The sequence below is a fragment of the Carcharodon carcharias genome, chromosome 13, assembly GCF_017639515.1.
Source record: "Carcharodon carcharias isolate sCarCar2 chromosome 13, sCarCar2.pri, whole genome shotgun sequence".
In the NCBI taxonomy this organism is placed as follows: Eukaryota; Metazoa; Chordata; class Chondrichthyes; order Lamniformes; family Lamnidae; genus Carcharodon; species Carcharodon carcharias.
The window spans coordinates 139100528-139116511 of NC_054479.1; the positions used below are offsets into that span (position 1 = coordinate 139100528).

General features: G+C 44.2%; 1 protein-coding gene across 1 annotated transcript in view; it reads left to right on the forward strand.

Moving 5' to 3' along the window:
* prkcq (protein kinase C, theta) overlaps positions 1-15984 on the forward strand; it is a 118660-nt gene that overhangs the window by 32857 nt on the left and 69819 nt on the right. Inside the window, exon 3 of the mRNA XM_041203272.1 lies at positions 777-837. Within this exon, the coding sequence (XP_041059206.1) occupies positions 777-837 (61 nt within the window). The remainder of the gene's footprint in view (positions 1-776; positions 838-15984) is intronic.

A 15984-nucleotide genomic window follows, 5' to 3' on the forward strand; every position in this document is an offset into this window, starting at 1 on the left:
GGTTGGCACTGAAATTTGCAGGACTCATTCATATTCAGTGCAGGACAAGGCCATTCAGCCACTATGCCTGTGCTGGAATTCATTGACACCCCCTAGCTTACAGGCAGATCGAAACCCTGGAGAAAAGTATAGAGAGAAGAAGCCAAGGCTAAATATTTAACGACGGCCCTAAAGTCGTGTGCGTGTGTGTGGAGGGGGTGGGGGCCTGTGGGGGAGGGGGTGGCGCGTTACTGCTCCTGGTACTTCCTCCTTGTTAAATTACTGATTCCTGAAATTAGTATCTGGAAGTTTACACTGGGAAAAAAAACACACAGAATGTCCTGTTTGTTACATAAGTTCATTATGTGTATTCTCATTAGCTGCTGCAGCCGAATGTATTCTAATGTAGTGCACACGTTGGCATTTCCGCTTTTCAAGCTTTTACTTGCTTTGGAGGTTTTTAATGGTATGACATCACTGTTCCACAAATTGCACATGTCTATTTCTAAGCCTACATACAGGTGACAGCCTTAGATAAACTGGCTCCTTTAAATCATTAAAAGACAACTATTCCTTTGCTTTCAGACCAGAATATCTGTTTGCAGGGAAGACAGTGAAAGGATATTTAGGTGCTTTCATAGCTAAGAAAGCATCTTTGTTCTCTCTACCCTTCCTCCCACACACATCCCTCTGAAATTCTAAAATCTGCAGAAATATGTGAAAATCTCCTAATATTTTAGTCCTTTAATCATCTTGTTTTTCTTCTGTTCTCCTTTCCATTTCTTTTCCATAAACAGCTGGATTTAAAGCCTCAAGGGCGAATGCTAATGAATGTGAAGTATTTTCTTGAACAAAACGGTAAGTGATTGATCATTTAACTCATGATAGTTTTTTGAGGGCAGCTGTGACATTTAAGATCATGTCCTGAAGCAACAATGAGATTTCATTGTTTATTAATTTCATTCTAAATGTTATGATTGTGGTTTTCATTATTAGGCCAAATTTCTGAAAACTCAGGATGGCTTTCAGCTCTGAAATGGTCTTCCCCCATTGGCCTTGAAATTCCATTTTGATTCACTGAAGGATCATGTGCTCACTTCCTGGTTCCCCTTTTTATTATTTATTATTGTTACAATAGCTTTTTAGAAAGAAAGGCATCCCCATGACCCCAAAAGAAAGAAAAAGGCAGGACCTGACTTCACTTTTTAAAGCTCTTACTGCAACAAAATATCTAAAAGCAGCATAATTCAAACATTAATTAACAGGTGAAGGATATTTCAAATAAACAGGTGAATGTCACTTCAAGTAGTTGAGACAACAAAGTGATGCCTCACAGAGCCTAGGGGCAGAAATTTTCACTTGGCGAGCGAGCACGCTTCCGGTCTGCTCGAGCATGAAGTGCTGAGAGTGCTGACGTCAATGCACAGTCGCGCGATAGTTCAGTCGATGGGCGCACACTGGAGTCAGCAGTGCGCCCGCCAACAATTAAAAGGCCTGTTAATACTATTAAGTAATCAATTAAATTAAAATTTTCACTGTCCGGCCAATCTAATAGTGGGCGGGCAGGCTAAAAGGCCAGGCGGCCTTTGCATTTTTTTTTGGAAACCACATCCACGGGCGGGATGAGGTTTCCAAAAATAAATAAAAATAAAATGAAAACTTTTAATTTTTCATTCATAACGCGTCCCTGCTCACGTTTCGTCACATTTTAATTTTTTTAATTATTTGTTTTCCACATCTCTCCGTCTCCCTGAGGCAGCTCCGTGCTTCAGGGAGATTCTGAAGCGCTCACTCACGCACACAAGTGCGATGCTCGCGCTCAGTCCGCTCGCCCTCCTCCCCGCCAACCAACCACCCCCCCAACCCTCCTCCCACCCCCCACACCCGCACAAGCAGCGCTCAGCCCTGCCGCTCGTGTTTCACGCTGGGTGGACCTTAACTGGCCCGTCAGTGTGAAATCGCAGTCCTGTGCCAATCCCAGGCAGCAGTGGGCTTCCCGATTGCCCCTGCCCGCCCCTGCTGACTACCCCCACCAAGGGCAAAATTCTGCCCTAGGTTTTTTTAATACAGAAAGCGTTTTAATTTATCTTAGTTAATTATGCAATTATTTGACTTCAAAATGACCCAATAAAATCCAATAACTGTTTTTGTTTCGGACAAGACATAACAGTAAGACAAGACGGACTCTCAAATAGCAAATTAAAAGAGAACGTTTATTTTACAAAGGTAAAAGTACACAAAACAGACTTTACAGCTTCAAATGAGTGATCAGGTGGTTGGAGATTAGGCTTGTCCTCCAGTCCCTTCGTTGAAAGCAATTCTTTCAAATTCAGCCTTGGGAGCACCTAATGCGTGACTAGCTAACAAAGATGTCGTTCAAAGCCTTTATCTTCATCTGCTAAATTTTCAGTACCTCATCTCAGACCATGTCTGTGCAATTTCACAATTGGTTAATTTAATTATTGGTTTGTTTTAATTGGAGTTTGACAACCTACGCACATTGTCCTTTCAAAGGGACAATGTTTCTTTTGCAGTTCTTTTTTTTTTATCTGAATTTGCACGATTGTCTATTGTCCATTTTGTCCAAGGTTTTTTGCAGAGTTTAGCACAAAATATCTGATTTGTTGCTCATCCACAGCAGAATCTTATGGCAGCATTTTAGTACTATAAGCTTTAAATCCAGCCTTAACATAACTACATGATTAATTATTATTTAGACGTTTGGTAGTACAGAATTTGACTATTGCTGAAAAAGGAGACATGTCAAAGCTTTTCATCTTGCACTCATCAGGACACAGAGAGCCCGACTGACAATCTCAAATTGGTTGTAGCGTAATTTTTAGCACACTGAGGATTATTTAGCAAGTATTGTCCAACCGTAGAATCACGTCTAATGTTGAACACTGTGGGAAAAATGGACACTGTCACATGAGTTGGGACATGTCCATCACTTTAACTCAAACCTTTATTAAATATTTAAAAACCCTCGTGAAACCTCATCCCACCTTAAGGTTGGATGGGCAGGTCCATTAACGATGTTAATGACTTTCTCAATGGCCTCAATAGGCCATTGACAGGTCGGAGGGCATGCAGCTGACCGGCTGTGACCCCGCCGACCTGAAAATGGAAGCGACGCGGAGTTCTACCTGACATCATCTCACGTCATTTTACACATCGGCGAATGGACCGCATCCCGCGCTCGCTGACCGGAAGATCCTGCCTTGCGTTTCGAGTTCAGTTCCAAGGACAGCTGCAGGGCATTCTAAAGGGGGAGGGAAAACAGACAGAGATCCTGGTACTTACTGGTACCAACAACATAGGTAGAAAGAAGGATGAGGTCCTGCAACCAGAATTTAGGGAGCTAGGAAGCAGATTAAAAAACAGGACCTCAAAGGTCTGGATTACTTCTGGTGCCACGCGCTAGTGAGTATGGAAATAGGAGGTTAGTTCAGATGAATGCGTGGCTGGAGAGATGGTGCAGGAGGGAGGATTTCTGGGACATTGGGACCATTCCCGGGGGCGGTGGGACCTGTACAAGGCAAATGGTTTGCACCTGAACAGGAATGGGACCAACATCCTTGCGGGGAGGTTTGCTGATGCTGTTGGGGAGGGTTTAAACTAACTTGGCAAGGGTGTGGGATCCTGAGAGGAGGTTCAGCAGGGGGAGATGCACAGCCAAGATTAGAAGTGAGAGCGTGAGTCTGGGAGACATAGAAATTATAGGCCAGATAAGGCACAAGGGAGTTTGGCACGGCTGAATGGTATTTATTTTAATGCAAGGAATCTGAAGAATAAGGCAGATGAGTTGAGGGCACAAATTAACACATGTAAGTATGATGTCATTGCTGTCACAGAGATACGGTTGAGAGAGGAGCAGGATTGGCAGCTCAATATTCCAGGATATAGCGTCTTCAGGTGAGACAGGGAAGGAGGTAAAAGAGGAGGGCGTATCGCAATATTGATCAAGGAATCAATTACAGCAGTAAGGAGGGATGACATCTTAGAAGGCTCCTCAAGTGAAGCCATATGTGTAGAACCTAAAAACAAAAAAGGGAGCAATCACATTGCTAGGAGTGTACTGTAGGCCCCCAAATAGTCAAAGAGAAATAGAAGAGCAGATATATAGGCATATTTCAGAGAAGTGTAAAAATAATAGGGTAGTAATAGTGTGGGATTTCAACTTCCCCAACATTAACTGGGTTAGTCATAGTGTGATAGGTTTACAGGGAGCAGAATTCTTAAAATGCATCCAGGAGAGCTTTCTAAGCCAATACATAGAAGGTCCTACAAGAGAGGGGACAGGGAGTTTATGCTGGAACTGTATAAAATGCTGGTTAGGCCACAGCTAGAGTATTGCGTGCAGTTCTGGAATCCGCATTATAGGAAGGATGTGATTGCACTAGAGAGAGTGCAGAGGAGATTTACCTGGATGTTGCCTGGGCTGGAGAGATTTAGTTATGAGGAGAGATTGGATAGACTGGCGTTATTTTCCCTGGAGCAGAGAAGATTGATGGGGGACATGATTGTGGTGTATAAAATGATGAGGGGCATAGATAGAATAGATAGGAAGGAACTTTTCCTCTTGGTGGAGGGATCAATAACCAGGGGGCATAGATTTAAGGTAAGGGGCAGGAGGTTTAGAGGGGATGTGAGGAAGAATTTTTTCACCCAGAGGGTGTTGGGAATCTGGAACTCACTGACTGAAAGGGTGGTAGAGACTGAAACCCTCATAACATTTAAGAAGTATTTGCAAATGCATTTGCGATGCCATGGCATACAAGGCAATGGGCTTAGTGCTGGAAAATGGGATTAGGATAGTTAGGTGCTTGTTTGATTGGCAGAGAGTCGATGAGCCGAAGGCCTTTTTCTGTACTGTAGACCTCTATGACTCTGTGAATCTATTTTGCAAGCATGGGCTGGTTGGATACAGTCTGTATCCTGCCCATTGTGAACAGTGGCTGGGACATGCTGTTTGATATGATCCGCCAGTCTTTGGGACATACAGCCTACATACCTAGCATCACACTGGCATTGAAATTCCTATACCACATTACTCATTTGTGTGATAGGCAGAATGTCCTTTTGGCTTGACGGCAGCATCCGGTTAGTGGTGAATACCACTCGTGTTGTTACAAATACCACTCGTGTTGTTACAAATACCACTCGTGTTGCTATGCTGACAATTAGGTAAAATTACACTGACAACCAATTTAAGATTGTCAGTCAGGCTCACAATGTGGTGTATTTGTGTGTACTGGAAGCTACATATATTAATAGACAGGGCCCTGTTCTTTGCAGACAGAAAAAAACATGTATATACACTGTTTCAGCTAAACAAAATAAGTAACAGCTACTTGCTGAGTCATTTCTCAAGGAAAGGCCTTGACCAATCAGGGTCAAGTTGCTTTTTTTAAATTTCAAACAAGGCCTGGCAGTTGGCTGTCATTCACCATCATTGGTGCATTCTCCATGGCAACGCCTCCACCAATCAGAGCCCTCTTGCCAACCAATCAGCACTCTCTTCTCATGCAGTATAAATTGTTTTCCCCTAATATTAGTATTCTTGTGAAGTGTCCTGATGAGTGCAAGATGAAAAGCTTCGACATGTCTCTTTTTTCAGCAATACTCAAATTCTGTACTACCAAATGTCTAAATAATCATTAATCAAGTAGTATGTTAAGGCTGGATTTAAAGTTTACTTAATTTAGTAGAATAGTACAATAATTACTATTTTTTCAATTACAACTTAATTGAGATAGACTGTTTGGTCAATCATCTGTTTCTGGCTGGTTCCAAATTATGTAATAACCCTTAATTAATACATGTGAGTGACTGTAAAGTACAGAACACACAATGACTTCTTTTCTGAGTGTTAGCACCAAAATAGCTTTTTGACCTTGTTAGCTTGTTACAGTGGATATAATGTGAGATTAATCTATTAAGAGTAGAAAGGTTTTTAAGGAACTATTCTATCTTGAGAGTAGAAATTAAAAAGATAAAATAATACTTATAAAAGTGTGAATGCTTAGTGTCAGCTCAGCTCTTGTTGCCAAGGCACATTGCTTTCAATTAATCCGTTTCGTCTGGAATGCGAATTAATGGGCCGTAACTTCCGAGCTCCCCAGCATCGGATTGGGGTCGCACCCAACAGATGTGCTGGGGAATCCCTCTTGGAATTCCACAGGTAAGGGTTTGCACAGCAATTGCCCAGAAGTGCACATTTCCTCTGGGCAATGGCCCTGCACTGGGAACCATCCAATAATGTGATTTAAAATGCAAACTTTGGGTGGTTCTGACAGGGTTACACCAATAGTTACCCAGAAAAAGTTAGAAGAATTAAAACCTGTTCTAAACTTCTGGGTAACAATTGTAACGAGCCAGGCCAACTGGATTCCCCCAACACCCCTGACTAACCACCACCGTCCCCCCATGATATTCCTCGCCCCCCCGACCCCACCATGGGATTCCCCCACCCTCACAGGACTCATCACCCGGCCATCCTTGCCCACCGCAGGGGGGCCCAAATCTTACCCCCTGACCCAACCAGACCCCCCCACCCCTGAGACCTGACCATGCTCCCATCCCCACGAGGTCTGACGCCTCAGTCCCCCACCCACCGCACGTCCGACCCCCATCACCTCCCGAAATTCCAACCCCCCCCCACCCCCCCACCAGCCTGAACGTTCGATCCCCCAAACCACCTCCTGATGTTCAATCCCCCAGCCCCCCGCCCCACCAAATGCCTGACCCCACCACCCACTCCCGCTGTCTAAAACACTCGCCCCGTCCCACCTGACCATCCGAACACCCCTGCCCTCCTCCCGCCACCCCCCCCCCCACCCAACCCCCCTATCCACTTACCTTCTCCTTGGCCTGTCAATTTCAATTGGACCTTTAAACTTACCTGCCTAACGACAACTAGTGTCATAAAAAAGGGGGTGTGTCCTCCTTCAATTCGATGGTGCTGGGCTGCGTCACTGGACCTCGGAGACAGATGTGCTGCCTGGATCTTGCCTGCCTGAGTCAGAAGCTTAGGCGAGACAGGCAAGAAAGAAATTTGGTGTAGGTAAATCAACTCACAGCGGCAACCCGACGCTGACTGACACCCCAAGGAATTTATGGGCCAATATGTTATCACCGCTATAGGTACACATATCTCTACATTGATTCCACAACTAAATATGTTAAATATTAAGTGTACAGTTTTGCCGACCCACAGAAATCCAAAAGTCCATTCTAAGATGTCCTCCAGGTCACGAGCTGAACTTAAGATGGTTCTTTCCAGCTGTGTTGAGATAATTCACTGAAAGTTAGGTGAATTAGCTTTAAACTACCCTAATAAAGGCTTACAATACAAGCACTTGTATTACTTCCCACACAAACTCCGCTTTACAGGATTTCTCAATTCTCATCCAAGCATTTTTGCCCTTGAGTAGCATTCACCAGCAGCCGTATTTCATCTAAAGTCCCCAGTTAGGCGCACATCCATGAACCCTCTCTCACTCAGGCCACAACAGCCTTGATGGCACAGAATCCCCAGAGACTCTCTGCTCTGCTTTCTCAGGATGGCAACCTGTAACTAATGGAGAGCCACAGGGACCAGTGCTGGGGCCACAATGATTTATATATTAATGACTTGGATGAGGGAAGTGAATGTACTATCGCCAAGTTTGCGGATGACACAAAAATAGGTGGGAAGGCGCATGGTGAGGATGACACAAAGAGTCTACAGAGGGATATAGACAGATTAAGTGAGTGGGAAAAAACATGGCAGATGGAATATAATGTGAGAAAGTGTGAGGTTATGCACTTTGGCAGGAAGGATAAAGGAGCTGAATATTATTTAAATGGAGAAAGACTGAAGAAAGCTGCAGCACAGAGGGATTTGGGAGTCCTCGTGCGTGAATCCCAAAAATTTAGCATACAAGATCAGCAAGTAATAGGGAAGGCAAATGGAATGTTGGCCTTTATTTCAATGGGAATGGAGTATAAAAATAGGGAAGTCTTGCTGAAACTATACAAGGCACTAGTTAGACCACACCGAGAATACTGTGAACAGTTTTGGTTCCCTTATCTAAAGAAAGACACACTGGCATCGGAGGCAGCCCAGAGAAGGTTCACTAGGTTGATCCCAGGTATGCGGAGGGATTTTCTTTTGTGGAGAGGTTGAGTCGGTTGGGCTTGTACTCATTGGAGTGTAGAAGAATGAGAGGCAACCTTATTGAAACATATAAGATTCTTAGGGAGCTTGACAAGGTCGATGCTGAGAGGTTGTTTCCCCTGGTGGGAGAGTTTAGGACCAGAGGGCATAATCTCAAGAGTAAGGTGTCACCCATTTAAAACAGAGATAAAGAGGAATTTCTTCTCTCAGGGGGTAGTCAATCTATGGAATTCATTACCGCAGACGGCTGTAGAGGCTGGGTCATTTAGAATATTCAAGGCTGAGGTAGACAGACTTTTAATCAGTAAGAGAATCAAAGGTTATGGGGAAAAGGCAAGAAAGTGGAGTTGAGGATTATCAGATCAGCCATGATCTCATTGAATGGCGGAGCAGACTTTATTGGTCAAATGGCCTACTTCTGCTCCTACATCTTATGGCCTTCTGATCTTATGTTCTCTGTTCCCCATAAACTCTCCGTGTGCTCTGGCAACATTGAAAGAGCAGCAATGGGTCATGTCTAATTCAGAGTCCCTTACCCTTCTTGTCTTCAGTGTTCTGTCCTTTCCAACTTCATAACACACACAGTAACACAGTCTCTGCTCTATTCTGAGAGACCTGCTTCAACACCAGGTTCTGTTCTGAAACTGCCAAACAGAAAACTGTTCCATTTGGAAAGAAAGTTGCTTGTTTCCTCATTTTACAAATTCTCAGTGTGTTCTGAATTGCCAAACAGAAAACACAGGCTGACCCAACCCTACTGCAATTATCTTTCTTTTTAGGTCTTGCTTCTTAGCTGTTCATTCCCATAGCAATCTCAGGTCTCGTGGGCATTTCTTAGAACCTAATGATGCTACAGTCAGGAAATCACTTAGCACCTTTCAGAATATTTCCCAGCCTACTTTGGTCTTAAAGCATTTTTGCATAAAAGTAAATATGGTCTTTTCCCAGCACATAGGTTGTCACATTATGGTTTCCCAATTTAACGACATCCTGTCCATACCACAACTACATTAATAAATGAATTGGCTTTGGACCTGCACACAGCCCTCAGGTACATTCCACCAATAGGGTGAGTCCCCAGGCAGGAGCTTAATGTAAAGTGGAAAATTGATGGAGACTGTTTGCAGCACCTAGGGCTTGTTATGGAGTCTTTATTAAACCTGTTTGATGCCAATTGCAAATCAAAACTAATGAACTATAGTAAAATTTGCAATGATTGTTCAGAGAAAAATGTGGCCTCTCTCAGAGCTGATCGATTTCCAACTCTTCTGTGTAGGCTAAGAACTGTCCACAAACCATGCAGGGAGCCTGGAAAACTGGATAACTTCCCTCCCTGTGAGGAGGCAGACTCTTTTCAATTTGGCACCTCCATTTAGTGGCCCACTCCTGAGTTATGATACATGCATTGAAAGTCAACCACTTCCTACACTCTGGGATATATCAGTGCACTGTGTTCATGAGTCATTTCCCTTTTTATATCAGAAAACATCCCCAGAGTAATTTTACATCCAGCCAAAAAATTAACAACCACAGCTTGGCAATCTGCTGCTGAGATCCAAGTCCCAATTTCAGGTGTTCCTATAATCTCGCACAAGATTCCTGAGAGTTATTTACACACACAGGATACCTGTTGTTCATTTGGTGGTTTGCGTGAGAGGATGCCTAGAACTTAATTTTAGTTGTGGACTTCCCGTCAATTCATGTCTCCCTTTTAAGGTGGAGTTGAACCACAGAATCACACAGTGCAGAAGAGGCCCTTCGGCCCATCGAGTCTGCACTGACACGTGAGAAACACCTGACCTACCTACTTAATCCCATTTACCAGCACTTGTCCCATAGCCATAGAAGAATTCTTTTCTCTTAAAGGGTCGTTAGTATTTGGATTTGACAAGGGAGTCAAGGGTTATGGGGGGCAGACAAGAAAGTAGAGTTAATACCACAATCAGATCAGCCATGATCTTATCGAATGATCGAGCCGGCTTGAAGTGCCAAATGGCCTCCTCCTGCACCCAAGCCCAAGTTCCTATATTCTGTTAACCATAGCAGCTCAAACTCGTCTGATCCCAGTTTCTTATCCTCATTCTCCTTTGAAGCGTTTACTTCCCAGATAAGTATCCAAGATGGAAATTTATCTCAGAGTAGACCTGTCAACAGAGATCTAAGGCTCACCTGTAATTGGGCCTCAGGTCTCAGCAGCAGATTGGCAAGCTGTGGTTGTTAATTTGTCCAGACGCAGCTTTCCCATTCCAAAAAGGCAAAATTGGGAAGGCTGCCTCCCTGGTAAGTCCTGCAAGGGGGGAATAAAAAGTAAGGCCGTTTTTAACCAGCAGCCTCCAGTGCTAACTTTGATGTTAGAAAATTGAAACATAGAAAATAGGACCAGGGGTAGGTCATTCATCCCTACGAGCCTGATCCACTCATGGTTGATCCTCTATCTCAACGCCATGCTCCTGTCTCTCCCCATACTCCTTGACTCCTTTAGAGTCTAGAAATCTATCTGTTTCCTTCTTAATTATATTCAGTGACTTGGCCTCCACAGCCTTCTGTGGTAGAGAATTCCACAGGTTCACCACCCTGTGAATGCAGAAGATTCTCCTTATCTCAGTCCTAAATAGTCTACCCCGTATCCTGAGACTGTGACCCCTTGTTCTAGAACCGCGCCCCCCACAGCCAGAGGAAACAATATCCCTGCATCCAGTCCATCCAGCCCTGTCAGAATTTTATACATTTCAATGAGATCCCCTCTCATTCTTCTAAACTCCAGTGAATACAGGCCTAGTCGACCTAATCTCTCCTCATACGACAATCCTGCTTTCCCTGGAATCAGTCTGGTGATCTACAGAATTTTGAAAGTTGACAACCGATGCGTCCACTATTTCCATGGCTACCTCCTTTTGGCCATGTGTAAACATAGATAGGCTGAAAGCAGGAGGCCCAGTGCCAGCTGTGTCCAAGACAGCCCATACAGCCTCAGGAAGTGGCGTCAAACAAGCATGTAGGCCCTTTGGATGCACAAATTGGGGGCCGAACTCATGCTTTAGGCATGGAGCCTGGATCACTATGTTGGACTCTCTACTAATATGGTGGGTGACACACATACATGAAGAATATGTGCAAACATGCACCTGCCATATTAGACATTTAGGCATACATTCTACATCTGCAAAATTGGTGCAGCATCCACAAATTTTCTCACTTAAATGTCCCAATTATATATGCATCCAAGAACATATAAAAACCTGTGACCTCTACCACCTATAAGGGCAAGGGCAGCAGGCACATGGGGAACCCCACCAGCAGCAAGCTCTCCCCCACCATCCTAACTTGGAAATATATCCCTGTTCCTTCACTATCGCTGGGTCAAAATCCTGGAACTCTCTTCCTAACAGCACTACACCAGATGGACTGCAGCGATTCAAGGAGGCAGCTCCCCACCGCCTTCTCGAGGGTAATTAGGATTGGGCAATAAAACAGGCATTGCCAGAGATACTCACATCCCATAAATGAATAAGTCTGTAACAGTGCATTCCACTTTCACTGAACCGTTTGTATGAAGTACCGCATTCAAATTTTCACCAGTTTAGTTCCAACTTGAAGGTGGCATCTCATTGTTCTGAATCCCCCACAAGAGGAATGAGTGTCTAAGCTGAATAAAATGGAATCCTACAGATAGCAAGCTCTCTACAGCAACAACAACTAAGATCCTAAGGTAGATTGGATAAGCTGTGTGACCATTTCTCATTTGTATATTTTTTGTGTTTATTTGCACGAAAAGAAATTAAATAGAGAATGCTGGAAAAACTCAGCAGACCTAGCAGCATCTGTGGAGAGAGACAGTGAGTTAACGTTTCGAGTCCGTATGACTCTTCTTCAGAGCATCCGCAGTATTTTGCTTTTAGCTGAAAGAATTTACTTTGACCTGGAATCACATTTCCCCTTCAGTACACAGTCTTCCTTGCACCCAGTTTTGAAGAAGGGGGTATAACCTTAGCTTTGTGGTGACTGTTTCCAGTTTGGGATGAAGGCGGGCAGAGAGACCCGTAGCTGTCAGAAATCCAGAAAGATTTTTTGTGACTGAGCCTCACTAACCTATTACTGACAGGCTGTTCGTGCGCTTTGAAGCAGCTCACTGGTTGGTGTGAGTGGGAAATCCCCTACTGCTGGAGCCCAGTTTGCCCATGTTTCCGTGTGCCCACTCAAAGATCATTTTAAAACCTTTTGGCAAATTTTACACGTACTTATGTGAACAGAAACAGGCTACCCGGCCTAAGGAGTCCATATGGCATTTATGCTCCACTCGAGCCTCCGTACATCCTGTGATCATTCTGGTGAAAGGTCACACACCCAAAACATTAATTCTATTTTCCTGTCCACAGATTCTGCCTGATCTACTGAGAATTCCCAGCACTTTCTGGTTTCATTCTTCACATCCTTCCTCAACAAACTCTATCAGCATAACCCTGTAGTCCCTTCTCCCTCATGTGCTTATCTAGCCTCCCCTTAAATGCACTTGTGCTTTTCTTTTGCAGAAGCCTGTACTGGTCGCTTAAGAATCTCTGGTTAGATCACTCATCATCAAGTATTAACATATGGAGAAAGCCCAGGGGTCCTAGGAACATCATAGTATCATCAAGATGCATGGGCTAATAAGGCAGCCCTTTGTTTCATGCAGGCATTTAGGCCACCAATTTGAAGGACACCCCCCCCACCTAAAATGGCAGCATCCTGGGTGACAGTGGAAACGTGACTAAGTGCAATGCTGCATTTTAATTGTACTACCGGCAGGCATTCCCTAAAAAAGGCAATATGAGACAGGACTTCCATCGCCCTATAACGTGAAATTAAAATTTCCTCAGTTACATCTTTAGCCGATTATCATCCCTTCCACCAGTTGGGAGCAGGGTGGCAAATTAAGTGCCACTCAGGCACTTGACAGGCCAGCAGTGGGCCTTCCCTGGGATCAAGGACCCGGGGGTGGAAGCTCCCCACCCCCAACCCCAAGAGCTACTGACCAATCAGAAGCCGGCAGCTCTATTGAATGGCAGTGCCACCTGGGAGGTGGTGGCTGCTGCTGGTACAGCACCCCCACACAAGGCCTAGGATCATAGGTGGATCCTAGACACAAGTGAGTAATGGCGGGGGGGGGGGAGGCGTTCACAGAGTGGGAGTTGCAGGAGAGCGGGGGAGGGGACAGAAGCAAAGGCAGGGGAGTGGCTATGAGTGTCTTTGAATGAGCAAATACACCAGGGTTAGTTTGTTGTGTGCATGCCACATGACGAGCCTGGATTGGGTTAACGCCCAGTTAAGGGTCTCAATTGACATCAAGGCAGGAAGGCCATACGAGGACCTTCCCACTACCCGACTTAGTCAGCGTGGAGACAGGAAGGTGTCAGGGCCCCCACCTGCCACCCTCCCACCTGATTAACTGCCCCTCCCACCACCAAACTCACTATGACCGGAGGGCATCAAATTTCATCAACAATGGGCAGAATTTTGCCACAGCGGGATTTTACGTTCCCGCTGAAGTCAATGGAGATTAAATGCGGAGTCTCGCTGCATTTCACGGCCCCGTCCCCACAGAAACAGGGCCGTAAAATTCTGCCCAATGTGTGTTTTATCTAACCCAGGAATATTTAGGCCCCATTTTAGCTTTTGTTTGGGGAACGCAGCCTCCATGCTCGTGCCCTCACCCTTAAACATTGGGTGACAGGTGGTGTCCTCGGGAAGCCTGTTGAGATCCCATGTATATTAGAGGCCCTAGTGCAGGATCTGCCTTCAATTTGCCGGAGAAAGTAGCCTTAACCCAATGGCAGATCCATAGAGCCATATTTCCATGGGTCCACCATCGGGGTCTTCGAGTTTCTCTTAGCAAAGTAGACATGGGGATCGAAAACTAAAGTCTCACTTATCCACAATCCTAAAATGCAGAACCACTGAAGGTTAAAGTGTTTTAATAAACAAGACCCAAGCAGAGAATGTCTATCCTAGCAATCCACCGCTTTCACACAGTAATCACCCTTACCAGACTGGTAAATCACAGTTTACGAGCAAATAATAATTTAGGTCAAGTTAGATGAATAACTCAGCAAGCTGCCATTGTTATCTGAAGTCACGAGCCTCTTAATAATACTGATAATGAGTTTAATGCTGGAGGCTCAGAAATTCAGCTGACTTCTGAGATGTAATGGTGAGGGTATTAAGATTCTGCCAAGTGTGCAGAATAATCACTGGTCAGCCCAGTTGAAGGGGGAAGTACGTTTCAAGTCCTTTGAGCACAGCTGCATTCCTTCCTCTGAGTGATACGAAAACTATGAGACACATGAGTAAAAAAAGTACAGGCTTTGTCACTTAGACAGTTGAGACTAACATTAAGTCACCAGAATGAACGGCGGCTCCATTGAGAATCCGGCAGTACAGATGTGTGCAAAACTGGCAGAGTAAACAAGTAATCAGCTGACAGAAAGGGGCATAATGCCAACGAAACCCATTTAAAGACGGCTTCTCTTTGCACAGAAGGGTTTTTCCAGAGGTTCAGTTCTGCAATGGAATGCCCCAAAATACCCAATAGTGAAAACATGTCTATGAATGTGTCACTAGTGGTTGTTATTTTCAGGCTACTACAATCATAAGATTTTTTTTGCTGACTTCTGTTATAGATTGTTTTAATGTGAGCATTCCATTGCATCTCCAATCATTCATGACTCCCTTAGGACATTTTACCCTGAGACAGTTCCCTTCAGATTAAATTATGACAAGCCTATGCCAATGCAAAGCTCTATATCACTTCGATTTCAGTGTCTCTACCTCTTTGCACACATTGATCCAGGCTCACGGTTGTTTTCGAGCTATCCGTTTTGTTGAGCACCTTTTTCAGCTGTTTTGATACTTTTAATCTCCTTTTGATATAGCTTTCTAGATTGGCATCTGACTCTCCATTTGTCTCCCACTGTCTAATTGTTTACCTGCCTTACTCTTGTCTTTCACACTTTTCCTTGTTATCTCTCTCTCTCTCTCTCTTTCTCACTGTTTTCCTGCAGTTCCTCCCTTCTTTCAGACTCTCTTAAAGAAACTCCATCTTCACTAATGCTATTCCCTCCACCTGTCCCCCGACCCAGAGCTTCACTGTTTAGGTCCAGGGTGAGGAGAGGGTGCAATCTATGCTGTGGCCATTAGAGAGTGAAAGGATATGAATGGTAGACTATAAAACCTCAGCATCAAATGGAAGAGATTATTCATTGCACCGAAGAAAACATTTTCTTCCTTTTCGCAATGTCACAAAACACTCTCTGGCAGCCTTTCATTTTCATTTTAATATGTCAGACAGAAAGCCTGAAAGCTGCCTTAGGTTTTCAAATAATTTTAGGCTTTTGGTTGCTATATCAACCCTGCTACACTGGATTTATACTGCATGGGAAACAAAAAACAAAAATAGCTGGAAAAACTCAGCAGGTCTGGCAGCATCTGCAGAGAGGAACACAGTTAACGTTTCCAGTCCGTATGACTCTTCAACAGAACACAGAAGCAGATGCTGCCAGACCTGCTGAGTTTTTCCAGCTATTTTTGCTTTTGTTTTGGATTTCCAGCATCCGCAGTTTTTTTGCTTTTATATACTGCATGGGACTACATTCAATCATTTTGGAACTTTTTGCACAAAACCCTAACATCAAGAAAGAAGATCAATAATGGTTTAAGGAAAATACATAATGGCCTGTAGTTCAAAACATAAAACACAGTTTAAGAAAGACCTGTGACTAAGTGTATTACAAATCCAAACCGATAAATTGTGTGGCATTTACTCAGAGTGGTATATATCCCCCAGGTATTTTGTCTTCTGTGTTTATTAT